Source organism: Pantherophis guttatus, chromosome 1 (genome assembly GCF_059756535.1).
Source record: "Pantherophis guttatus breed Tessera chromosome 1, ASM5975653v1, whole genome shotgun sequence".
NCBI lineage: Eukaryota > Metazoa > Chordata > Lepidosauria > Squamata > Colubridae > Pantherophis > Pantherophis guttatus.
The window spans coordinates 275,171,503-275,199,150 of NC_142063.1; the positions used below are offsets into that span (position 1 = coordinate 275,171,503).

At 39.3% G+C, this 27,648-nt stretch overlaps 1 protein-coding gene across 2 annotated transcripts in view; it reads left to right on the plus strand.

Annotated features, from left to right (window-relative positions):
• Nucleotides 1-26,265, plus strand: part of PGBD5 (piggyBac transposable element derived 5) — an 81,259-nt gene extending 54,994 nt beyond the window's left edge. The window contains exons 3-8 of one of the 2 annotated variants that reach the window (XM_087882943.1): nucleotides 4,738-4,872; nucleotides 14,523-14,703; nucleotides 17,744-17,941; nucleotides 19,195-19,300; nucleotides 25,093-25,232; nucleotides 26,147-26,265. In XM_087882943.1, the coding sequence (XP_087739069.1) occupies nucleotides 4,738-4,872; nucleotides 14,523-14,703; nucleotides 17,744-17,941; nucleotides 19,195-19,300; nucleotides 25,093-25,232; nucleotides 26,147-26,181 (795 nt within the window). In that variant the 3' untranslated portion in view covers nucleotides 26,182-26,265. Of the gene's footprint in view, nucleotides 1-4,737; nucleotides 4,873-14,522; nucleotides 14,704-17,743; nucleotides 17,942-19,194; nucleotides 19,301-25,092; nucleotides 25,771-26,146 lie in introns of those variants that run through there. The other variant, XM_034428367.3, reaches the window with a different exon arrangement.
• Nucleotides 26,266-27,648: the final 1,383 nt, after the last annotated feature.

Below are 27,648 nucleotides of genomic sequence, written 5' to 3' on the forward strand. Positions count from 1 at the left end.
AATGCCATAACCTAGATCATTGTAGTAAGATACCATGCAACAAACCCGCTGATTTAAGTCAACATTTTTCACTGGTATCGATTCAGCATTTGGATTCTTCTAGATCAGGAATGGGGAACTATGGCCCCTTTATGACCTGTGGACTTCAACTCCCAGAATTCCTGAGCCACCATGGTTCCTGTTCAGTTCCCCACCCCTGCTCTAGATTATGGCAACCAAGCGAGACTTCAAATAACACACAGGTCAATGCATTGTATATGAAACACTCAAAAGCTTGAGCCTCTAATCTCTAATTCTGCCTTTTGGATAATCGGAATGAATATCCTTTTAGTTCATTTTCTTTTGCTGTGAATATTCTTTTGTCTATGGACACCCTTTGAATAAGAACTGTACAATGTTAAACAATTTTTAGAACATCTGATACTTTCCATGAATTTGTAATTGACTGTACCTGGAAAACAGCTACAGCTTTTCAACTGGTGTTGCCTCTTGGCTAGCTTCTCTTTCAGACTAATGGAAGGATACAGACAAGAAAATGCTAAAGTAGCCTTCTAGGTGTGGTTTAATACTGATTTTGAATGAATTATTCAGAACCCTTTAGGTTTGGCACCACGTTCTGTTGACAGTGTTTTGGTTATTGAATTTATTTCCTGATGTACCAAGTGTGACTATTATTTTACAGTGATGCATAAAACACTGAAGAGAGCCAAAATAAACAGCATGGCATTTAGTGCTTTTCCTAATGACAAAAGGCAGTTGCTGGAATAAATATTGTGTTACGTATAGCATGTTGGAATGTGGGAATTAAAACATTCAATATTTATTTATTGAATTGATAGGATAGCCTGCAGCTTTTTTGCAAGGGGTGGGGGGAGGCTTGTATCATGTGAGAGGGAGTTCCAGGTTTCCAATTCAGAATATGGGAAAGTAGTACACAGAATGGATCTATTATTCATTGCCTGTGGCATCATCTCTTTCTACCTATGGATCCTACCCTGATAGATGGGGAAGGAGTCTTCACATGCCATACTGTTATTATTAATCATTCACGTGCCATACTGTTGTTGTTGTTGTTGTTGTTGTTGTTGTTGTTGTTGTTGTTAATAATAATAATAATAATAATAATAATAAGAAGAAGAATTTATTTATTTATTTGTCAAACAGGTATAAGATAACTGATATAAGTATAAACATGATTATGAATACAGGAAATGGATACAAATAAATGGGGACATTAGGACAGGACCTCTTAGGAATGGGGTGAGGTCAACAGTAGACAGTCTAAGGTTAAAGTTTGGGGAAGAAACCACAGAGTCAGGTAGTGCATTCCAGGTATTGACCACTCTGTTGCTGAAGTCGTATTTTCTGCAATCGAGTTTGGAGCGGTTTTCCTTAAGTTTGCATCTATTGTGTGCTCGTGTATTATTGCGGTTGAAGCTGAAGAAATCATTGACAGGTAGGACGGTGTAGCAATTAATTTTGTGTACTACACTTAGGTCAGACCGAAGGCGGCATAGTTCTAAATTGTCTAAGCCCAAAATTTCAAGCCTAGTGATATAAGGTATTCTTATGCCACCACTTGCCTGTTGTTAACTAAATGTGTCTCTGTCTTTAGGGGGCAAAAAGGAGTTTCCTAGTAATTTCTCTCTCTCTCTTTCTCTCTCTTATAGTTTAGGTAGAAATGAAGCTTTCCTATCCCACATCTTTCTTTAAAAAACCCAACTTTTACTTCAAATCCTAACAAATGTCTACTAGCATTCATAGAGAGCTGGGTTAAAGCATACACTTGTCTGTATCCAGGGCAACTATATTATGAGCTTTTATTTATTATTTTTAAGTGGGAACTGCTGCTACTTAATTATCGAGTATTATTTTAGTTATTCTGCATTTTCTTCTACTTGGGAGCATATAGTCTAATAATGACTGGTGTAGAATTGGAAGTGTCCAACATTATTTTAAATGTAAATTTTGGTTTGTTATTTCATTATTTTTTATTGTTTTATGACTGTTTTATTTTTTGGTTTTATGGTTCCTTAGGATGGGCAGCCACATAAATCTTTAAAATAAACACATAAATCTATCCTGACTAAAATAGCTGCCATGATCTCTTTTAACTTACTTACTGAGATACCTGGGTTTGTTAGTTAAAATATTCTTAAACAAATAAATGGTTTGATGATGATCTATAGCTTTTTTGGGCGGGGATATACAGGTCATCTATAGACTCACTCATGTTTTATTTAAAATAAGGACTACCATCACCTTTTAACTGTTCAATGACTTACAGGTTGCTCTATTTACCTATCTCTAGATCCTTCCACCCTAATTAATTTTTTCCCATGGCCAACATCTGTCCTAATACAGAAACCCTCATCTGAAAAAAAAATTGCCTACATTCAGATTACTCCAAAATTTTATAAAAGTCAGCTATTGACAATGGAAAAATTAAAAAACCCACTGTGCCCTTTTCCACTTAAAAATCAGATTGTAATTCATGGTACCCATTTCCATGAGACGCTCCATGCTCATCTCAAAATACTCTTCAAAAAAACCAAAAGCAAAAAACCAGGACAAATGGCAGTGTGGTTTTGCATAATGGGATTTAAAGGATGTGCTAAAATACTGACATAGACTACATTACACCTAATTACCTAATGTAAATAGAACCACAATAACATTACTTCAGAAAAGAACTCTTATTAATTTATAGTACCTGCTTCCTCCATCCTCAATTCTTTTTACCATTCCATATGCATAAAAAAGCTAAGAAGGAAACAAAAAGACCAACACTCAAATAAACAAGGATTAATATCAGGCAAAGAAGCAGAAAACAATACCCTAATTGAGGAACTACCAAGGGGGGGAAAACCCATGCCCCCATCAAACACTGGAGGGCCAAGTTACTGTAGATAAACCCCCACACGTCTCTTGCACTGATAGTGTTACCTAGTTGGGTAATGAAATATCTGCAAACAACCAAGAGAGCGCTAAGGACTCCACAGTTCATCCATCAGTATGCTGATGATACTCAGCTGTACATCTCCACCCTGGACCACCCCAGTGATGCCCTTGACGTGATGTCCCGGTGCCTGGAGGCTGTGCGGATCTGGATGGAGAGGAACAGGCTCAGACTCAATCCTTCCAAGACTGAGTGGCTGTGGCTCCCGGTGTCCCGGTATAGCCAGTTTATGCCATCGCTGACTATTGGGGGCGAGTCGTTGGCCCCCACGGAGAGGGCTCGCAACTTGGGTTGCGAGCAACCTGGACGCATGGCTGTCCTTAGAAGAGCATGTGATGGTTGTGGCCAGGGGGGCCTTCTATCAGGTTCGCCTGATTCGCCAGTTGCGTCCCTTTCTCGACCGGGACTCCTTGCGCACGGTCACTCATGCCCTTGTCACTTCCCGCCTGGACTACTGTAATGCTCTCTACATGGGGCTCTGTTTGAAGAGCAGCCGGAGGCTCCAACTGGTCCAGAGTGTGGCCGCGCGGGTGATTGTGGGAGCGACATGGCGCTCCTATGTAACACCTGTCCTGCGCGAGCTGCACTGGCTACCGGTGGTCTTTTGGGTGCGATTCAAGGTGTTGGTTACCATCTTCAGAGCGCTCCATGGTTTAGGACCTGGGTACTTACAAGACCACCTGCTGCTACCAATAGTCTCCCACCGGCCAGTACGCTCCCACATAGAGGGGCTCCTCCGGGTGCCATCGGTCAAACAATGTTGACTGGCGATCCCCAGGGGGAGAGCCTTCTCTGTGGGGCACCTGCCCTCTGGAACAAACTGCCCTCCAGGATACGGAGGATTCCCGACTTGCGCACCTTTCACTGTGCCCTCAAAATGTTTTTATTCCAACAAGCCGGGCTGGCCTAATTTTTAAACTTTTTTAATTTTTTAAAATTTTAAAATGCGTGTTTTATTTGAGTAGCTGGGCCAAATTATTTAATATGCTTTTAAATTGTTTTTAAATTTTATATTTGTGTGCTTTTACTTTTGGCTGTACACCGCCCTGAGTCCTTCGGGAGAAGTGGGGTATATAAATTGGAATAATAAATAAATAAATAAATCCTGAGCTACATATATTCTCTTCTATCAAAACAGTCCATTGTTTGACTGGATAACCTTTCGTTTCCTTTTTTAAATGCTCATTTGATAGTTTTGATGCTCTTGGCATCATCAGGAGAAGTACAACACAATTGGCAAAAACCACCATTCACTTGGCAAAGTTTAACATTCTGATGGGAATTACAATTACCAAGATGAGTCTTCTGGAGGAATCAAGTTCATTATAAGCATTCTCCAATTTGTCAGTGCCAAAGAAAACACTGCAATTTACGATGGTGAATTTTTTGTTCTTAAGATGACATGGACAGATACCACAATTGAATGTTCTAATCTACATAATTAGAATATGTATTCAGCAATCGGAGATACACTTCAACAAGACTTGTGATTAAGATAATTTATAATACCTGGTTGATGTTTTTTCTAGACATTGTTCACTAGCTTCTTTGTTTCATGGAATATTTAATATGAGAATTGAGGCCCATTATTACAGTACATATTTGATGGGTGAAAAATAGGGGAGGATATATATATATATGGGTTACTTTCTAATCCATTAAATTGGGTAGACCACCACTTGTATAAGAGATTGATTCAATTTTGGCATGCTTAAGAGGATTTCTAAAAATGGTTTCATGACCTAAGACCAAATAACATTAGCATATTATGACTTTAGGTACTCCATGAGCCTCTGATTGATGAAGATCCAGTTTTCATTGCCACCTGCACAGAGCGAGAATTACGTAAGAGAAAAAAACGGAAATTCAGTCTCTGGGTACGGCAGTGCTCATCAACCGGTTTTATATGCCAGGTAAGTGCCAGAAGAATAGTTTGCTAAGTTCCAAGTCACCATTTAAAGAAGCTGTGTGGTCTAATGTCACTTTCAGGAGACTTTTATCCTACATAGAAAAAAAATATAGATCCAAGTTTATAGACATGTGATTCATGCCCAGTTGAAGTTTCCCCCAAGATATTGAGTAGGAAGTTTTTAGTGAAACTTCTCTAGCAACAGATGACTGTATATAGCAAGTATTGAAGCAAGAATAGTTCTAAGACAGGTCTATCAAACTCTCAGCTCGTGGGCCAGATATGTCACGTGCTGGCCACACACACACCCAGTTTAGTGAAGGGGGAAAAAGTCCCGATAAGTCATGTGACGCCACCATGACAACCTGAGTTTGACACTCCTTTTCTAAGAGATTTCATTGTCATGGGGATGCATAAGCCACTGTTGCAACCTACCTTTCAAAATGTATGTTTTGGGGGCTAATCTCCGAGTACAAAATGATGGATGCTATTAAATTCCATTCAGCAGTGTTAGTTCATGCTATGGCTATGTCAAATTGATGGAGTGTAGCAATTTACTTCCATTGAGTTTCTGGCAATTTTCTTTGGTATCCAATCTTTCTGTTGGGTTTTCTCCCAAGTGAACATTATGTTATCCATGGGAAATTGTAACTTCCTGTTAAGTTGGGTGAATGAGGACGCAGCAAGCCAGAGTAGTTCGTGACAACAGCTCTTTATTATATGGTGAGACTCCAGCAACTAAACCTGGGAGCCAGCTCCCTTTGTATACCTTACAACAGTAGTGGTCAGCCAATCAGCTGAGGGTCAGTTATTTCGAACTTCCCGCCAAACAAACCTATTTACATAACACTTCCCATTCTTTTTTATTCAATTAACTGGGTCAGGAGGCATGGAAATATTTCTCTTAATCTCATTAAGGGGCTCTTGTGCATTCAAAGAGCAGGATATAATTTTTTTAAATATAAATAAATGTAAATAAAATTCTCCTAAACTCAAGAGGTAGGCCAACAACTCCTGCTATTTCTCCAGGAAACCCATCCTACTATCAGTTTTATCCATTGCTACATATATATTTGGACTCAGTTACCAGTAATGATGAGTGTACTGTTGGAAGACCTGAAATAACAGTTTGGGATAGATTGTGATAGTGAAATTTATCTACTTGGTTGCATGAAACTGAAAACACGTTGATGGCATGTCTGTCAACCAATCCAAATAATCAATCAATCAATCAATTAATCAATATGTTTGTTGGACATGGAGGGCTAAAAGGTAGCAAATTCATACTGTAGGAAAGTTTGGACTGGACTTATAATCGATCATAGCTTTTTGGACTGGTATTTTGAAATTCCCCCATTTCACCTTCTGAAATCTGTCATGATCACCTGTTCACTTGTTTATTGCATTTATATGTTTCCTTCTTTCTAGGAGCTACAATAAACTGGTTCCCAAAGGTTATTCCTATCATTTTATTCTCAAAAGAATTTGATTATTCATAGAAGTCATAGAATCATAGGGCAGGAAAGGAGCTTGGAAGTCAAGGCAAGACCAGAACTGGAAGCAGTATTCCAAGTTGGGTCTCACTAGTGCAGTATAAAGTGGTACTATCGCTTCTTGTGATCTTGATTTTGATGTTGATGCATCCTAGGACTGCATTGGCTTTTTTGGCAGTTGCAGCACACTGCTGGCTTATGTTTAAAGGACTGTCTACTAGGGCATCTCGATCCCTCTCACAGTTACTGCTGTTGAGCCAGGTATTGCCTATTCTATACCTGTGCATTTGGGGTTTCCTGCCTAATTTTGGACCGTACTTTTCTCACCATAGAACTGCATTTTATTGGATAGGGCCCAATGTTTAAGATTATTTTAGGTATTTTAGGCTAAGAGGAAGTGATGCAGGGGTGCTATTCAGCAGGTTCTGCCAGGTTCTGGAGAACCGGTATAGTGGAAATTTTGAGTAGTTCGGAGAACCGGCAAATACCACCTCTGGCTGGCCCCAGAGTGGGGTGGAAATGGAGATTTTGTAGTATCCTTCCCCTGCCACGCCCACCAAGCCATGCCCACTGAACCGGTAGTAAAAAAAAAATCGAATTCCACCACTGAAGTGACGGTAGTCCAATTTCTCCAGTTTTGGTCCAGGATTTCCATCATGACACCACACTGTAAGTTGTTTCCTACCCCAGCATTGAGCCCAAATATTTATAGAGTAGCTTCATATCCTTCATTGTAAGATTAAGTAATATTAGGTTTCAGTCATGGAAAAAAGGCATAATAAAGCAGTTCTCATGTCTACGTGGGCAAAAGAGGCAAATGAAATTACATGTATCACAATGTTATGGCACACATTGTTCAAATTAATAATGTAATCTGTTATGTTGCTACTGATGCAAATTCCATAAGTTCTATTATTTGTATGATGAAATCTTAAAGCATGTGACTTCATTGTGGCTTGTAGCAAATGCTTATGTAAGTTGAGCATACAGAGAGATGGGGAGCTGACTAGTGAGTAACAGGAAAGCAAACTCTGGACTCTCCAATGAAGTTTATTTCATCCAGTCCCTTGAGCAGGGGTGAAATTCAAATTTTTCCCCTACCAGTTCTGTGGGCATGGCTTGGTGGGCGTGGCAGGGGAAGGGTACTGCAAAATCTCCATTCCCACCCCACTCCAGGGGAAGGATACTGCAAAATCCCATTTCCCTCCCCACTCCTGGGGGAAGGATATTGCAAAATCTCCATTCCCACCCCACTCTGGGGCCAGCTATTTGCCAGTTCTCCAAACTACTCAAAATTTTCGCTAACGGTTCTCCAGAACTTGCTGAATTTCACTCCTGGACAGGGGTCGATAATAAAAATAGACCTTTTGAAATCTCAGCAATACAAATGAAGAAATCGAAGTAACCCTCAAAATAAAATATCTAAACAAGGGAGTAAATAGGTCTGGTTGCAGTTGTTTATTTATTTTATTTATTAAGAAAATTTATATGGTTGTCCAACTCACTCCAGGCAGCTTATAGAAATAAGAGCCCAATACAAAAATCCAATAAATTCTCACTCCTCTGTCAACAGCAATCAAACCAACTACTTGATGGGCTCTATGTCATCCTGGGGTCCTGCTAGGCTTGTTGTCCAGGCTTGAGGTTTGTTCTTCTATATTCACATAGTCTCAATAAGCCTTCTGGCCTCAGCATATCAGCCGCTCCTTACTTGAGTGGTCTCTGGTCTCCTCCTTCCTTCTAAGTAAGACTTCGTAGCATGAGGAACAAGCTCTCTTTCCTGCCTGGGCAATGAGTTCAGTCCTAGTCAGGCAACAGGGAAGGGTGGAAAAATTTATTTATACAGGCCTGGTCAGGCTTATTTAGCAGAGCACTTTCTCTGTAGGCTTCTCTTTGTCCTCCTCTGACATCTGCCACCTCCTTCAAGCTTCTTCTTCAACCCTCACATCTGCCTTTCCTTCAGAGCAGCCTTTATGCTTAGGGAGTGCTGAGTTTGCAGGCACCCATTGTCATACTTACAAGGAAGCATATGTCATACTTACAAGGAAGCCGGTGTTTTCCCTTCCCCACACTGAGTTATTATGAAATCACATTTTTTATTTAAGCAATGTGCTGTTTTGCTTTGCATGGTAACAGGCATAGGACAAAGGCTATCGATGATAAAGCAAATCTGGCAAAAATGTAGCCATTTCAAATATACCAGGCTGTAGCGGTAATTTATGTTCTGTCCATCCTCATTAATATATATCATCAAACTGTTAGTGTTAGGTCAATGAATGTGGATAGTATTCAGCATATCATGGCATCAACCTCAACAGCGTGAACAAAGGAAGGCAATTGACACTTGTGTTGGCTTCCAAATAACATTCACAATAATCTCAAGAGCTTTTGTTTATCAGCGTCTTGAGAGCACTTTCTTAACATTAGAAAAGAGTCACATAGGAAAGGATTTTTATGAAGTTTTGAAATGAATACTTCAAAGCATGAACCCCTTAGGTCCATGGTTGCAATGACAGATGTGGGATTTTTCCCCCCCAGTGACTATATACTTAAATGCATATTTGAGTTTATGTTGACGACCTCCTGGGTGCATTTATACAAAGGCCAAGTTGAAGTCAACCACTTATTTGGAGACTGCCTGCTGTTCTGTGCAGGAAGAAAACAATAATTTGCTCAGTATTGTAAAAGAAGCTTTAGCTGTGGGGAGAATGATTAGTCTTAACCAGAGATATAATTGAATTAAATGAGAAGAAGTTGTATTATCTCTGCTACAATCCTTATGTGTGCATATTCCCCAAAAGGAATTTGTAAAAATCTAGTGTTAAAAGAAATATACTTGGGGTGGATAATTTGTAGTTAAGTATATTGGGGCTATCAAGCCATTGCATTAAACTACGTACTCTTTTGGATGTGATATGTTACTTGAACATAGCAACTGTGATTTATTAATTAGGATTTTGTGTATCACATGAAGTGAGTTCCTCTGTGCCCTAGGCTATCATCACCCACAGAGGAATACTTGCCTTATTTTTAATAGCAACCCCATCCCCCATTGATCAAAGGACAGAACCTTCAAACTGATCTTCTGACATGAAACTGACATTTGTTACCCTCATGTTAGACATTCACATCCCTGTGATCTGGTAGCTTTCAGTTGCCTGTTTTGGGTTTGAAGAGAATCTAATTATATGACTGTGTAATGACAAAGATTTAGCTTGTCTGCATAGGAAGAATAAAGTTCAGAATTTGGAATTTAGAACCCCCTTTTTATATCCTTGAAGCTGCAAAAAAGGCGCTCCTTGAGAATTTGGGATACAGTCCCAGATGTTCCCACTGAATTGTACATACTGAAGTTGCAGTGGGTCAAATTATTAAATACAAGGGAATAATAAGCTTGCCTGCATTTAAATTACAAACTAACTAAGTATCAGAGTTTGTTGCAAAAAATCCAGAAAGCACACACAGGCAAATTGATTTAAATAAGAAACTTCTTTATATACAAGAATATATATACAATACCAACAGCAGAGAACAATTTCATTGCAACTCAGGTCAGCAGACAAGTTCACACACTAGTTTCAGTTTCAATTCTCAGCACAGCACAGAGCTGAGCCACGCCCAGCCTCCAAACTGTTTCAGCTCCCATTAGCTGACTTAGTTGCTATGCCTATTCATTGGCTGACTTTGTTACCATGTCTCTGCCAGTTCATGAATAATCTGACACTGACTGACTGACTGACTAACTAACTAAATCAATCAATCAATCAATAAATCTGTGCCCATCTTATCCTCCTTTTTGGCATGTTGCACTTCAGTGTATAAATCAAAGTCAAGAGCACTTTTCAAGGCATAAAACATTGCCCATCTCTATTTTCATCATCAAATAAGAGTAATAGTGCAGGATAATAGGTAAAAGTCATTTGATCTGCTTTTGAAAGTGAACTGGCCTAATTTTGATCGAATATATGAATTTAGTTAACTCTCTAAGAAAGAGGACAAACTTTCTGGCAGACATCAAGCTTAGAATTCCCAAATGGACATCTTCTAGCTGAGTCCACTTTTTCTGTGTTCTGTTGTTAGCTGTAAATTAATGCTGGGTCAAATTCTGTTCTTTTCCACTCAATAAATCCTTCACTCCCTCTTTTATTCCTGATTTTCTTTTCCACAAGGAGTTAAAGAAATGTTTAATTTTGGAAGAGATGACCAGGAGGATTCTGTTTGGTTTGCCTTTCTTCTCATTTGATTCATGTTCTTACAAACATACGATTGTCACGGTTCCAAGTAATACACCCATAGCAAACAGAACTTTGAGGAATCAGGTAAATTCCTCAAAGAATAGTTTTATTGGATATATCATATTGGCACAGGCTGGTGAAAACCGACTCTAAATGTTCCCGTGGTTTTCACCTATTAAAAGTAAAAGTTTTTTCCCTTCCCCAAACAATCAGTCACATGGTCCAATCAAGGTGTTGTCCAGTTGCCTGGTAACTTCACTCCTCCTCTCTCTGACCACCTGTGGGAATGTCCTTGGTTCCCAGGAGAAAGTAGTTTGTTTTGGCTACAAAACCCCAGCTATCTCTATTCCCCCCTCCCTATCCCTCAGCTCCAGTGTGGCAACACTGAAGCCTCAAAATGGCCTTGGCCAGGTCAGCTTCAAGGTTGACGACGATTGCTTCAGAGGTGGTATTCAATCGGTTTGGACCGGTTCACCCAAACCGATAGTGGAAATCATGGGTGGGCCTGTCCACCCGCCCCAGCTCTATGCTTTCCTATTTAGGCATGTTTTTGAGGCCGGGTGCATGCATGGAAGGCACATGTGTGAGCAAAGCGCATGTGCAGAAGGCCCTGCGCATGTGAGGAAGTGGCATGTGCGAGCAAAGTGAGAGAGCACGTATGCAAGCTCACATTTGCGAACCGGTAGGGAAAGTAAATGAATATCCCCCCTGGTTTGTTTCCTCTGGAAAGTTGCTCTTTTCCTTCCTATAGTTAAATTTATTCTCCAGTAAGAAGAAGGAGAATATGATGTTATCATATATGTGCACAGGGGTCTTTTTAAAATGAACAAAATAAAACAAAAGACCAAAAGATGCCTTGGACTATTTCCATTGGATGTAATAAAGTCATGCAACCTTTTATTTCACCTGACCTCTCCCTGTTGAGCCTGTCTAAATAAGTGCTCAGTTCTATCCACTTGTTTTGCTCTCCTGTTGCTTTTGTCCCTTCCTTGTGTAAATGGAGGGGAAAAAAATAAAGAAAAACAGTGGACATGTTGACTATTATAACCTGCTGAAGGGAGTGGACTTTATAGTTTTGTCCTCTACAGTTTTAAATGATTTGTTGCTATCCTATCTGTGACAAGAATAAACAAATTTTCTTGCTTATGCTTTTACGGTTTGAGTGTTGTTTTGGTACCTTAGGGTCAATTTGAGCTCCTGGTGATTGCATGAACAAGCCCCTGCAATTTTCTTGGCAAACTTTTTTGGGAGTAGTTTGCTCTTGTCTTCTTCCTAGGGCTGAAGAGAGAGTGACTGGGCCAAGGTCACCCAGCTGTCTTTGTGCCTCCTCTGGGTCTAGAATTCAGTCTTCCTGGTTTCTAATTTGGTGCCTTCACCCCTACACCACTACGTTTTTTAGCCTGAGATATGCTCAACTATTTGACAAAATTTCTTCTTTGTTGAAATTTTTAGTTTCATGGCTCTGCTGCTTAAATGCATGGAAATGAAACTTATGAGCAATTTAGACTTTTCTTTTACTGTCATTGATACTTATACATGTTTCTTGGCTTGCCTTTTTACATTTGCTCCTGTGGATATGTATGATCAACAACTACAGTATTTTATGAATGTGTCTGGTCCTTCCTTCCTTCCTTCCTTTCTTCTATTTGTAAACTTCTGGATATTTTAAGTAGAAATCTTTCAGTGTAGGTTAATGGATGATGTTGCCTGCCCTAATTTTGAATAGGTCTATTTGGCTCTCAAGCCTTAATTGATTTACTAGCTCTGCACTAAGAGTGAAAAATGTAAGCCTGGGGTGAATTTCCTTTTCAAGGGCAGAATTGTAGGAGAATTAGCCATCTGTCTTTTTTTTTTTAATCAAGCAGCACTGAAGAACTGAACAATCCCTATTATATAAACCCTGATTCAACAGTTATATCTGTCTGAAGAGAAAAAAACAATAAAAATACAATAAATAAAAGCTAAGCATTTGTATCATCTATGCTTCTTTCCATACTGGCCTATTTTTATATAACATTTGCAATTTTACTTTTTAATGCATTTTTAAAAACAAATGCAAACATAAAGGTCTTATGCACTATAAAGAGCTGTGCAGGTGCGGTGGTTAGAATGCAGTATTGCAATCTAACTCTGCCCACAGCTAGGAGTTCAATCCTGACAGGACTCAAGGTTGACTCAGCCTTCCATCCTTCCAAGGTTGGTAAAATGAGGACCCAGATTGTTGGGGCTATATGCTGACTTTGTAAATCGCATAGAGAAGACTGTACAGCACTATGAAGTGGTATATAAGTCTAAGTGCTATTGCTATGGTGTAGAATTTCCTACTTGAGCAGGAGGCTGGACTAGAAGACCTCCAAGGTCCCTTCCAACTTTGTTATTCTGTTAAAGTCAAGATTGCTACTGCTACTTGGGCATAATGGTAAACTATATTATGAGGGAAATAAATATTAGACTCCTCTCTAATTCTCAGGTTTCCCTCTGCTTCAAAAAAGCTATCAGGGTTTCATTTAATCAACCTCTAAAGTCACCTGGACAGTGATTAATTTTAGAGCTGTTTTGTTCAAAACAAGTCAGATTAATGAATCACAATTTAAACTGGTATAGCCACAGTGTGAAGTTGAGCTGGCTGTTTTTAGGCTAAACATCCGTAATTCAGCCAGCATGACAACCTGCAGTTAGACTATAGTACAATTGAGCCTTCCTGAATTTATTTATTTATTTATTTATTTATTTATTTATTTATTTATTTATTTATTTATTTATTGTTTATATTTATATACCGCCCTTCTCCCGAAGGATTCGGGGCGGTGAACAGCCAACAGATAAAACATAAGAAATACAAAATTTAAAAACAATATTAAAATCCAATTAAATTAATTTGGTCCAGAATTAAAAGCACCCCTGTATTAAGACCATAATTAAACAATTTAAAATTAAAACAATTTAAAAAATTAGGCCAGCCCGGCTTGCTGAAATAAAAACGTCTTTAGGGCATGGCGAAAGGTGCGAAGATCCGGGATCCGCTGTATCTCCGGGTGCAGCTCATTCCAGAGGGTAGGTGCCCCCACAGAGAAGGCTCTCCCCTGGGGGCCGCCAGTCGGCATTGTTTTACCAACGGCACCCTGAGGAGCCCCTCTCTGTGGGAGCGTACTGGTCGGTGGGAGGCTATCGGTGGCAGAAGGCAGTCTCGTAAATACCCAGGTCCTAAGCCATGGAGTGCTCTAAAGGTGGTAACCAATACCTTGAAGCACACCCGGAAGACCACTGGGAGCCAGTGCAGCTCGCGCAGAAGAGGTGTTACATGGGAGCGCCAAGTCGCCCCCATAACCACCCACGCGGCCGCATTCTGGACCAGTTGGAGCCTCCGGGTGCCCCTCAAGGGGAGCCCCATGTAGAGAGCATTACGGTAGTCCAGTCCAGGCAGGACTACTGTAATGATTATGGCTATATAGTTTGTTTCATTGCTTGAGTGGTATCTTTGATCATTCATTGACAACTGCTCCAGGTTTGAGATGGCATTAAGCTCTTGACTCTACCGGTGGATTCTAGAGTAAAATAATTGGAAAGGCTGAATCCAAGAGATAAGGTTGAAATCTTGCTTCTTGTCAGGGATCTTGAGGGGTGAAATTGTGACCTTTCCTCTAATGAAATCGGGAATGTTGTTTCTTTTGAGAGAGAAGAAAACTGACAAAATATTGGGAAAGGACTATGTAATTAAAATCTCATTTTACCCACTACCAGTAGGCATAGCCAACTGGGAAATAAACAAGATTGGAGATTACAAAAGTTCAAGTCCAAGGCATCTTGAGGGTGCCAGATGGGAAAGGATTGGTCAATAACATGTCATAAATCTCTTTGTACATTAACTTTTTTTCCCTTGCTGTTCTCTGTCCACCTACCTACCCTATTTTTTATTTGATGATTAGATCTACGCCCATCTGAAAGAAAGCAGTGGGACTGAAGGTCTAGATGCTTTGAAGAACAAAGCTCAACTTCACAGCATAGTGGCCAAGAGTCTTTGTCAGAATGTCACAGGGAAAAACTGTATCATTTTCACTGGCCCCAGCATTACCAGCCTCAACCTCTTTGAAGAATTTGAAAAACAAGGTTAGTTGCCAGGCAATGCATGGATCTTAGAACACTCCTTTGTGGGGCCTCTGAAACCAAACCATCATGAAGGTTACTCTTATTACATTGCTAGATATAAATATGGCTCTCCCAATGAAACATTGGTTTTTGAAGATTTCCTTTGTTATTATGAGAAATTGGAGATTATGTGTGTCTCATTGTTGAGTTTTGGGGCAGGGGAGGATAGCAAAATCATGGATGATATAGCATTTCTGGACCAATGAAGATGGTTTGTGGGTGTTCCTATGTTTGGTCTTCTGGTAGCGTTCACACGGTATAATCTCTAGGAATTCTTAGTATTTTTCCTTCTTTCAGGTTGTGTTGAAAGTTGATCTTCCAACTCTTATGTTTAAATTTCATTTTAAAGCAAATGGTTGCAAGTCTTGGTGTATTCGGGTCTTCCCCCTTTAAGATTGAGATCTCTTTGGCTACGTTGCCAAAGTGCTCTCAATCTTACACGGGAGAAGACCCGAATACACCAAGACTTGCATACCTGTACCCGTGAAAATCTGCGAACACACACACACACACACACTTGTTTTCTGAGGTTTTTGCGGGTGTTTGTATGTAGGTCTTTGGTTATTCAGGTTTTCTCCCACGTAAAATTGGAAGTGTCTTGGTGACGTTTCAACGAAGTCTCATTCGTCATCTTCAGACTGGTGTAGAAGCACGAAGCCGAAAACACCAGCCTGAAGATGACGAATGAGACTTCGTCGAAACGTCGCCAAGACACTTCCAATTTTACACGGGAGAAAACCCGAATAACCAAAGAGACACACACACACACACACACACACTATATACTTAACATTCTTTTCTTTACATTTTTTTCATTTCCTTTGCAATTTCTACTTTTCTTTCTTTTTTAGTTTGTATTAGTTTTACTATTGCAATTATTTTTAATAAAATTATGTTTAAAAAAGTTTAAACATTGGGATTTGTAGCTAATGTTTGGATTATGAGCCTCTCTCCCTCTCCCTCTCCCTCCCTCCCTCCTGATCTCTCTCTCTCCCCCCCTCTCTCTCATAACACCTACATAACAGACCTCTACACATGTTCAGACCAATTTTATGCTTCCCATTCAAAAATCAGTTCCACTAGCATCAACAGGGCTTTTCCCCCCTTGTAACTCTGGAGAGAATTGCAGCCTCATTTGTCTACTTCTATTTTTTCCAAAACAACTCCCTTGGCTTCTCTGGGAAAGATCATTAGAAGTTGTCATCAATAAATCTTCACACACAGTCAGTCTCTCCCTCTCCCCCCCCCATCTCTCTGTCTCTGTTACTGTCTCTCTGTCTGTCTGTCTTTCTCTCTCTCACACACACACACACAGGGAGAGAGGAAGAGGGAGGGAGGGAGAGAGATAGAGAGAGAGAAAGAGAGAGGGAGGGAGAGCGAGAGCGCCTCAGTCTTTATTGTTTGTTTTGAAAAAAAGCCATTTGCTGTTTGCTTTAGCAGCAAGGTCACTCAAAGTGACAAGTGGCATGAAAATAGCTACTCAAAAGCTATTGAAGAAGGAACCAGTTAAAATGTAGAGGGTATCACCATGATGGCTGTCTTATTTTTTTTCTTTCTTAGACTGAGTGTGAGATAAAGGGTTTGATTCTGTGAATGGAGACATTCAATGAACCACATTAGATGAAGGACCAGCATATGATCAGATTGTGATCATCTGGACTGCCTTCATGCAATTGAATTTTTGCACTGTTGTGTTGTGGCACAATATAGTTTTGGATGAAACGTATGATTCAGACTTAAAAACAAAGGACAAGACAATTGATTCAGACACGGTTACATTTCATTGCATGTTCTAGTAGTCACTGTGTGTTTCCCTTTCAGTTGTTTTATGTTTTCCACATCTCATTTATTAATGTGGTCCACTGAAGAGCCTCTTCAGAGGATTTTGAGCTGGAATTTCTCTTTTCATTTTAACAAAGAATCAGAGATTTGTAGCACAGGTCAGGTTGGTTGGAAGCCATTGGCTTCAAAAGGGTGGCTGTGACAGGCAATCAGAACCCTTCCTTTGACCCATGTTAAAAAGGGGTGAGGTTCTGATTATCCAATTCTACCCACCATTTTGGAACCATTGACCATTGATGCAGTTGCTCCTTAGTAAGATTAGGGGTCATAGGTCTCTCTTTCTCACATGTATTCACCCATAAACTTCTTTGATCAAATCATATGTTCACCTAACACTAGATTTTCCACGCCCCATCCTTTAATGCCATTAGACTATTTCAAAACAGTTTCATGAGAGATGTGACTTCTGTACAGATGATACTCTTTTTACAACTAGTCAGAACTAAAGGAAAGGTGTTGTTTTAATTACCTCTGGTTTTTATTATCCCAAAGGTGCTTTTGTTTCAGGAGGCAACTAGATATTCTTGGTTTTCCTTTGAGGACATTTTGCTTCTCATCCAAGAAGCTTCTTCAGCTCTGACAGATAGTGGGGAATGGAAGGATTTATATTCCTTGCAGACCTCCAAGTGCTTCAACGACCCTCTAAAAGGATGCAAATGCTTTCAGCTGTCTGCAAGGAATATAAACCCTTCTATTCCCCTCTGTCCTGTCAGAGGTGAAGAAGCTTCTTGGATGAGAAGGGAAACGTCTTCAAAGAAAAAGCAAGAAAGTCCAGTTGCCTCCTGGGGAAAAAAAAAAGACTGAGCATCTCTACAGATTTCTGGTTTTTATTGTAATTGCACTTTTTAGTTTGAAGATTGATAAGGTACATATGGTTGTGTATCATTCTTAGGGATAATAAGTACATAAATGATGAAATTAGTTGTGTCATCTTATCCTGGGCATGTCATATTTCCTTCTAAAATGATATCAAGTCTTTCAGATTTTAATGCTAGAAAGTATGGAGGATAATAGGACAACAACTAGTATGTGACTGAAGTGCAGTATTTGTTTGGGGTCAATTTTGGTAAACAAAAATATGACTTGGTTCATGTTTTTATGCTAGAACCACAACCTGATAGCATTCTAATGCAAATGTTTTATCATCTTCCAACTATAGACATTTATTGCTGTGGATTGCTAAGTACAAGGAAAAGTGACTGTACAGGGCTGCCTTCCTCAATGCTAAACAACCCAGAGACCTCCCAGTCTCGAGGACATTACAGGATAAAAATGAAAGGAAACATGTCTTTGATCTGCTGGTACAACAAAGGCTACTTTAGATTTTTGACCAATGCTTATTCTCCAATTCAACAAGGTGAGTGGTTTGCTGTAAAGATGGCTTCTTTCTATGAGAAGGGGAATATGTAAGGTCTGAACTGTAAGAAAATTGGATGATCTAGATTAGAATCTAGAACAGAATAAAGTTAACTGCATCTTTCAATGCTGCGCACATATTTTATAAATTTAAACCACACCATCTTTGAGCAGTAGGTTGAGGAGGGAAAATTCTGCTGTTTACTTAAGACACTAGTAGAGGAAGGGTTAATATTTCTCTCTTTCTGTTATTCTGTTATTCATGTGGACTTACACATTTGCTATTGTTATTTCCATTTTTTAAACATATATATATTAGAATTGGTTATGTTAAATGAGAAGATGCATTCAAAATTAAGCATAATATGGTGCCATGTCCAGTTGATTTTAAAAGGTTTAGAAAGCAATTCAGTATATATTAAATTAAGTTTTATTGAACTAAACTGGGCTTCTGAACTGGCATTTACCAACTTTCTACTGAAATCAATGAGGTTCAACAATTCTTACCTTTAAGGAAATCAGACTCTTCTCTATCTGCTACATGATTATTTAAAAGTCAACAAGTTACTCAACTCAGCCAGCATGAAGAGTAGCCCCTCTTTAGAATCTACCATTGTAATATGGCCCACTTTACAAGCATTTAGCAACTTCCTTGGAGACCAAGAACCATTAACAAACAGCTGTCCTTTCTGCAGTCAACTGGAAACATTCTGACAAGGGGTATTAAATGGGTTACTGTGCCTTACAGCCAGGAAATAAAAAATGTTTCTAGATAACAAACAGAATTAGACAGGTGTCTGCATGTATTTTCCTCAATCACTTCCATAAACATCTCAACATAAGAAAGGAAGAAGGCTAGTAAAGCTACCCTATTTATAGAACTCTTCAAAACTATCCCTTGTAATTATTGGCTCTTGACTCCACTTTCTAGAGATTTTCTAAACATTTGGAAATTAATGCTGTGTAGCAGAAATGTCCAACCTTGGCAACTTTAAGATTGGTGGACTTCAACTCCCAGAATCCTCTCCTTGCTGCCTGGGGAATCCTGGGAGTTGAAGTCCAAGGTTGGATACCCCTGCTGTACAGTATCCTACTTTCCATATGTTCTTTGAATACTGAGCCAAGTAGGACTTTCTTCTCAATACGTTTAAAATCAGGATGGGATGACCTGTTGCCCATTGATTCAACAAATCCGGTAGTATTTTCAATCAACAGTATGACATGATGGTATTTTATGTATTTTGGTTGCAACAGGAGTTATCATTAAGAGGAAGAGTGGAGAGATACCATGTCCTCTGGCAGTGGAAGCCTTTGCTGCTCATCTTAGTTATATTTGCAAATATGATGACAAATATAGCAAGTAAGTACACAACAACTTATGTGGTTGGAAGTGCGAAACGTTTCTTAATCATTTAAACAAAATTCAGGACCCAATATGTACAGCAACAGGATGATATAAGAAATTATCTACCAACTTTTCTGAAATCGATCTCTGACCATTTTTGGCAGAAGATTTATTTTAAAAAATGTAATTGTTTAAGTAGGCACTTTAGCAACTTTTAAGTATTTGGACATAATATACATACAGTTGTTTATTTCCAAACTGCATTAGTGAAATCTTCAGTTCTCAAGATTCAAAGGAAATGCAGCTGGTTTAAATAAGAGCACTGAGGACCATTACAGGAATGGAAACTTAAGTTCTAAGAAAAGATTGGGGAAACTGAATATTATTAGCCTTAAGAAGAGAGCCTAGGGGAGTATGGTAGAACTCCTGAAATATTTGAAAAACTGTTACGTACATAATAAGACTACAATCTGCTTCCTTTCATTTCAGAGGGCAGATAGTAGCACAGGAAAGGAGATTCCAACTCTTTCCAACAGTAAGAATAGCTTGATAGTGGAATCACTTACCAAATAAAGCGATAGCTACCTCTTTATTCTGTGCATTCACAGCCTTCTAGGCAGAGGTGGGTTTCAGCAGGTTCTGACCAGTTCTGGAGAACCGGTAGTGGAAATTTTGAGTAGTTTAGAGAACCGGTAGTAAAAATTCTGACTGGCCCTGCCCCCATCTATTCTCTGCCTCCTGAGTCTCAGCTGATCGGGAGGAAATGGGGATTTTGCAGTAACCTTCCCCTGCCACGCCCACCAAGTCATGCCCACCAAGCCATGCCACACCCACCAAGCCACACCCACAGAACCGGTAGTAAAAAATTTTGAAACCCACCACTGCTTCTAGGTCCTCTATCATGGATGCTTTATTTTGGATTCCTGAATTGAATTTAGATTGGGGGTGGGGTGAATTTAGACTCAGTAAACAAGCAGACATCTTCCAGTTGTTTGATTCTGTGGAGTTATGCTAGCTAACAACTGTAAGAAAGATTGAATTGATATGGTTGTGTAGTCTGCTATAGATTTGTGTCCAATAGTTAAAATTATATAAAATTATATCCTTACATTTACAAATATATTATAATATAGAAAAGGTAGCATCTAGACAGTGCAATACTGCAAATAGGGAACTGCACATTTTAACATTCTTCCACATGAAAAGAGAACCACTTTGGTGTAGTGATGAAGGAATCTGGGTAGAAACTGGAAGACCATAAATTGTAGTGCAACTCTAGCACAAAGCCAGCTGGGTGGATCTTGGGCCAGTCACTTTCTCACAGCCCTAGGAAGTAAGTAAGGGCAAACCACTTCTGCAATCTTTTCAAGAAAACTGCAGGGATTTGTTCAGCAGTTGCCAGGAATTAATGGTGACTCAAAAGAACATATTCACACACACACACACACACACACACACAAATGGATTGTGTTAGGTACGTAATTATACCAGTATGGTTTCTCTAATCTTCTTTAAAAAAAAAAAAACATGCTGGTTTTATGTTCCCAAATACATTTTCACAGAGATTCAATAATCAGAGGTGATTATTTAACCTTTCTTTTTCACTTGAAAACCAGAGAAGAGGACTCAGTTCTGATGAGAGGGTGGTAGCAGCTTTGGAAAGGCAGAGAGATTTCTAGCAAGACTGCAGCTTATGAGAAAACTTTAGCTTTGTTTCTTTATCTCCCTGGCCTGTCTGTTCTTCAACAAGCGGAAACTTACATTTTGATATTTAGTATTAAATCTGTTTGGGTTTGAAGACATACCATGCAGAGCTTTAGATGACATACCTGTTCCCAGAATTAGCCAATTATTAGACAGAAGGAGATGGCTGCTTTAAGCAGCAGATTTTGAGTGGGTACATTCTGGCTTTAGGTTCATTGTAGCTTGGATTAGCTCTACAATTTCCAAAATGTCTTCCTTTCAACCTATTCCAAAATTATTTCAACCAGATGAAATAGCTTCAGCTCAGCTTTGTATCTAAAGATGGTATATCCAATGAAGGTATGGAATTCACAAGGGGACAAATAAAAGGATATCTATTTGGCATATCTTTGGAGGTGGGGGGGAGACATCTCTCACGTTCTTCCTGTTCCCCAAATTCAATGGCTTAAGCCTAACCACTTGTGATATGACCAGATCATTTTCCCCTTAAAAAGAGCTAGGGCCTGCAAAACACCAGTGACAGCCATTCAGCACATGAATCACATAAAGCCAGTGGTGGGCTGCAACCGGTTTAACAATTGGTTCTTTGAGCACGTGCTTTGTGTGCACATGCCAGCTTTGCGCATGCGCGCCTAACATGTTTGCATGCAGCATTCAAAATACAGCAATACGAAGCTCAGCTACTTACCTTCTAAGGCAGCCCCAGTAAGTAGAACAGCGGAGGCGCAGAAATCAGCTGTGCCGCATGAATCAGCTGAGCTAGAAAAAAGGAAATATAGGACAGGATAGGCGGGGGGCGGGGGGCGGGGCCAGCTGATCATTGGAACTACTGGTTCGCTCAAACTGGTCTGAACCAAGAGCAGCCCACCACTGCATGAAGCTTCAGAGTTGAGCAAACAAGAAGTCTCTGCCTGACTTCAAACTTGGGACATTTCCCAAACATTTCAGGAAGGGAAAGGCAGAATCTGGTCACAGTTTTCAAGCTTGCTTCCTGGCAGGCTTGAGAAATTAGTGGTATTGCCATCTTTTCAAAGATTATTGACTCTCCAAATGGACTTTGGCTGTAAAATGGAAGCAGGCAAGTCCAGAAAATTCAAGCCTGTTGCAGAGAATTTTCATTTATTAATAGATTTTTCAGCTGCCCTTCAACTCCTGTCTCAAGGACAGTTTTTAAACAGACCATTAGTAGTCTCAATTCTTATGCAGTAAAAGTGGAGAGATTTGTGGCGAGCTACTGTAATAAGCTAACTTTAGCTTATTAGACAATATATAGACAATGTTGTGGGCTGGGGAACATGGAAAAAAACACTACAATGATATAAGGTACTTGTAGTGCTCTACAGTGGGCAATTCAGAAATTTGAAAAATAAATAAACATAAATAATTTCCCCTACTATTTTGATATAATATGGCAGTTTTCCCTAGTCTGGACTACCAAATCCCAATCAGTGTGACCCATAATTTACCAGCTAGATTCTGGAAGTTTGAGTTTCAATGTATCAGAAGAATATCCATTCGTGAAAGTTCAGTTGTGGGAATATTGGCTCAACAAATATGATAAACTGTATATAGTACACGCCATTGAATTGATCTCTAATTTCTCTTTGGAGAAAAAGAGATCATCCATCTGAGTTGAGGATGATGTAATCATAATGGCTTAATGGGACTGTATTTCCAAATTGGTCCACATAAAAAGTTTTTAAGCTAAAGGAAAACTGAAATAATTCAGAAGCTACATTTTCAATATACAGATGTATTTTTGCCAAAGAAAGGAGAAGGGAAGAATATTGGTATTTAATTTAACTGCAGAAAGAATACATTGTCTGACCCAAGGTCACTAAACACTTTTATTGGAGGTTTTTTTTCTAAATTATCTATAGTTTACAGGAGGTTTTAAAAATTATGTTAGATTGATAGGAGCCACTTAAATTACAGTGTCAGAAAACCGTATCCTTTTCTGAGTGGCATATTAAAATATAAGTAATAGCATGTGTGATTATAAATATATTGTGTTATAGTTGATGCTGCATGTGGTTGACTATTTTAATGGACATGGCTTGTCAATTGTCGTACTCTTCTGGAATGATAAATTCCAAGATGACAATCACACTACTGTGATCTAGGCCATTTATGTTCAAGGTACATTTTGAACAATTTATTATCCATTATTTTAATGAAATAAAACTTGGAATAAATGAAACGAGGCTCTACCACTATCTTGTGCCAAGGAAAAACAAAAGTTAAAGACATTCTCTTTTTCTTTTCTTTTTTGGTTCTGTGTAATGATTGAGAGAAAAATGTTTACAAAAAACAGATACAGACAATTACACTACAATGATATAAGGTACTTGTAGTGCTCTAAAACTGTAAAGCTGGCAAGGCAGGGATTTGGATTGCTTAGACTAGACAGTACAGCTGTGTTAAAATTAAGCAGCTGCTTACCATTCTGAAAGTGTATAAAGGAATGACCAATAATCTGCTACCCAAAAAGGGCAACAGGAAAAGATTTAAGATTTAAACGACTGAGATATATGTGTATGTCTTAGTTTCTGTGTTGGCATCAGACAAATCTTCTGAGTGTATGTGACTTTTTGCAGGCAATAAAATAACCGCGTCTATGAAGATTTCTGTGGTTATCTAGACTGTAGAACTGAATTTCTGGTAGAGGAGAGATTTATAGCCATTTCTATATGAATACCCCCAAAAAGTTGTGAGCAGAGTGTACCGTAGACTAGAAAGTGGAGCAGTGGGATGGGACTAGTTGTTCTGTAGAGGTTGTTGAACCTCTACAGAAAAAGGAAAGAACTTGGCAAAACCAAGCTGAGGCATTGCTTATTCAGCCTCTTGTACAAGAGTTCATTGAAATTTATTAAGTGGAATTCTTAGAAGCTGAAGCCGTATTCAGTTTCTAAGGTAATATTTGCGTGAGCTGCTTTTGCAAAAATCACAGGACTAGTTGTGGCATCACACTAATCTGGCTTGTGTGAGCAGTAAAGTTGCCAAATTGGATGGTGGATTGTTGTGCACTAATCAACATCCAAGAAAAGAGCAGCACTGTTTTGTGAAGTGTTGCCTACTTTAAAAACAGGAAATCAGAGCTTTCAAAAGTATCTATTGTGGTCTATTCAAAGGCTACACCAAAAAAGGGCTTGGTTCATTGGTTTATTTTAGGACTTCTAGAGGTCATGATTGGTTCCTATTCTTTTGGTTTGTTGTGATTTTGCTCCCACCTCTAGTGCATTGATACACAAAGGCACTTAACTTATGTTTTGGAGAGCAATGGAAAACTTCATATGAATCTGGGACACAGTGATTCCTGCAAATAACACTATGAAATTATATGAAATACATCACAGAAATCCACTAGGAATAAACCAATCACTGATTTTAAGGTTGGAGTAGTAAATATAACATACAACTTGAGATCTTCATTTAAATTCATTTTGGTTTTAATTTGAAATTGGGTTGTTTTAATTTGTGGGTCGAAATTATTTAATTACCTTTTAAATTGTTTTTTAAATTTTGTATGCTCTGTTTTATCTCGGCTGTTCACCGCCCTGAGTCCTGCTGGAGAAGGGTGGTATACAAATCAAATCAAATAAAATAAAATAAAATAAATAAATAAATGTAAAAGATGGGCTGGGCTGCTGTTCAGGGCTGCCATCTTATTTCCCTTATTCCTCAAAGTTTGAAAGGCTTGAAGCATTCAACCTAGGAAGATCTCAATATTACAATATGAGAAAACCTAATGAAATCAGTAAGCAACTTTCGGGATCCCCGCCACCTCCAATTTAGATTGCCTAATTGGTTTACAAAGCATTGGGACCACGTGAATTCACAAAACAGATACACAACTGAGAGAACTTTGGATATTGAAGTTATCCAAAGATTCTGGAAGGTGATAGGTGGAGTATCATTCTATCTATGTCATTCATAATTACCTTGAAAGATCGTGGAAATTTAGAGCACCCTGCATTTGGATCCTACCGCTTTTTGAACATATCCCTTCCTCCTTGACTTAAGACACATTTTAAAAATTCATTTCATGACCTCACCATTCTCTCTCTCTCTCTCTCTCTCTCTCTCTCTTTGGTGCTTTCTAGGTATTTCATTTCTCATAAACCAAACAAGACCTGGCAACAAGTCTTCTGGTTCTCCATCAGCATTGCCATAAACAACGCTTACATCCTGTACAAAATGTCTGACGCCTATCCTGTGAAAAAGTACAGCCGAGTACAGTTTGGTGAGAGACTCGTAAAGGAGCTGCTTGGATTGGAGGATCCCTCATCAGGCCATTGATGGATCCTTCTTCACAGCTTAGGCTAGGAGTGGTGTGGTGGGGGGGGGGGAGATGGAGGAAAGAAAAGGGAACAAACTCTGGGATTCCAAGATGGGTAACTTACTATTCCATGTGACAAAATCACTAGGGAAGCCCTTAATTGTGTTGGTGTCTTCCCAATGGCCTTGGTTGAAAGGGCCCTCAAGAGAGCACCGTATGAAAGCTGCACATGCGAGTGCAACACAGGCACTGGTGTATCAGAAATGAATTTGTGTTAGCTATTGCTCAATCTGATTTTTCAAACAGGGTGTTAGTTGTTACACAAATCCTTTTCCCTATCCCTTTTCAAGCTAGAAAGGCTCAGCAGTTCCAGTTGGGCATGTTATTGGGTGTGGTTGTTTTTTTTTTTAAATCAGTGCACAATGTGTAAAGTTATGCACTGCTGTGTGGCTGAAAAGAGGTTGCTAGAAGAGAAATATATATATTAAAAAAATGTAAAAAATCTATTTTGCAAGCCAGTGATTAGGCAATGGCAGATGAAGACAGTAGACTGAAGATTTTATTTTGTTGCAATGCTTTTAGATTGTAAAAGGGGGTATAATTTTGACAGAAAATGCTTTTTTTAATATAAAGGAACAGTGAGAAACTGAAAAGTTTACCAAACTAAGTTCATTGTGCTATCTGAAGTCAGCTAAACTCCAAGATTAATTTCAGTTATGCCATAACAAAAGCATAAGAGATTTAATTGCAATCATCCTGTATTATTCTTCAGGCATTGAATTTTTCTACACAATGTGAGAAAAGGTATAAAAGGTTCTCTGAGGAACTAGTTTCTCCATAACTGTAGCTGGATCTGTTCTTTTTTTTTTTTTTCATAGTGCTGCATAAACAGACATGCCAAATCCAGAAATAAAGGTAAAATTGGAGATCCCAAACCTAATGATATACTGTATACTGGTAACTCCAAAACCAAGTGACATAAACAATTTGTTGAGGGTTGATGAGTCATTTGTGAAACTGCTGAGTGAGGCACGATATATTTCCAAGTGTGTTATTTCCATTTGTCCTTTAAAAAGCTCTTACCCAAAGCAATTTAACATTTCTAGATGCTGAAAAATATCTAAGTACCCTTTTATTTGAAGACTGACCTAAACCAGGGGTCTCCAACCTTGGCAACTGTACAACTTGTGGACTTCATCTCCCAGAATACCTCAGCCAACGTACGCTGGCTGAGGTATTCTGGGTGCTGAAGTCTACAAGTTGTAAAGTTGCCAAGGTTGCAGACCCCTGATCCTAAACTATATATCTCAATACTGCTGAATGAATACTGGTCATGAAGTGACTTCCAAAAAGTTATGACAATGTTTGTTTTCTTATTTTGCTCAGTTAACATCAGTCTCATCAGCTAGCTATTTCCCAAGCTAGAGTTTACTTCATTATGATTCCATTGTTTTGGCCATGTTGCTGCCTTGTTATTTATGACAAACTAGACACTTTTCTGGGGTGGGGAAATCATTGCAATACTAGACAATCAGAAACATTTGCATGTTAAACTTTGTTATGAACCAGTTCCAAAGCTTTAAAAAAACAAAAAGAAAAGGTTATGCCTCCATTTTAGCACAAAAAGTGCTGAGAATCACATGGCTACCAGTCGGATGTGGGCATGAAAAAAAATGGCACAGAATGAAATTACAGACTTTGACTGTAGCGTTGCTTTGTGTGATACAATTTAAATATTCAGAGGTGACATTCCCTTTGAAAGCCAGTTATCACACATGTGAAGATGTGTTTAAGTACCTTGGTAATTAAGTACTACTTTCATCATTGTTTAATAGTTAAAAGCCCGACGTATCTGGAAGGAAAGATTTGGGAAGGCCACCACAGAGATGATATCCATGTTAACATCTTTATGTCCTCTGTAGGTCTTGGTGGGCTCAGGCTCCACAAAAACCAGTGTTAGGTGCTCCCAATGACAGGAGCTGATAAGTATGTGAGCTGGTGCAGTTTGAATCAATTGCATTTCCTGAGTATTTTTAAGGGCAGTCCCCAATAGAAGGTGTTACAGTAGCCTAGCCATGTGGTGACAGGGGCATGAGTTACTGTAGCTAGCTCTTCCTGCCTCAAGCCAAATTGCAAATGATATACCAACTGAAGCTGGGCATAGGCCCGTGATGGCGAACCTATGGCCCGCATGCCACAGGTGGCATGTGGAGCCATATCGGTGGGCATGCGAGCTCAGATCCGGCATGCATGCGAGCACCAGCCAGTTGATTTTCGGGCCTTCTGGGCCCACCGGAAGTAGGGAAACAGACTGTTTCCTGGAGGGCATCCAGGGGGTGGGGAAGGCTGTTTTTGCCCTCCTCACGCTCCTAGAAAAGCT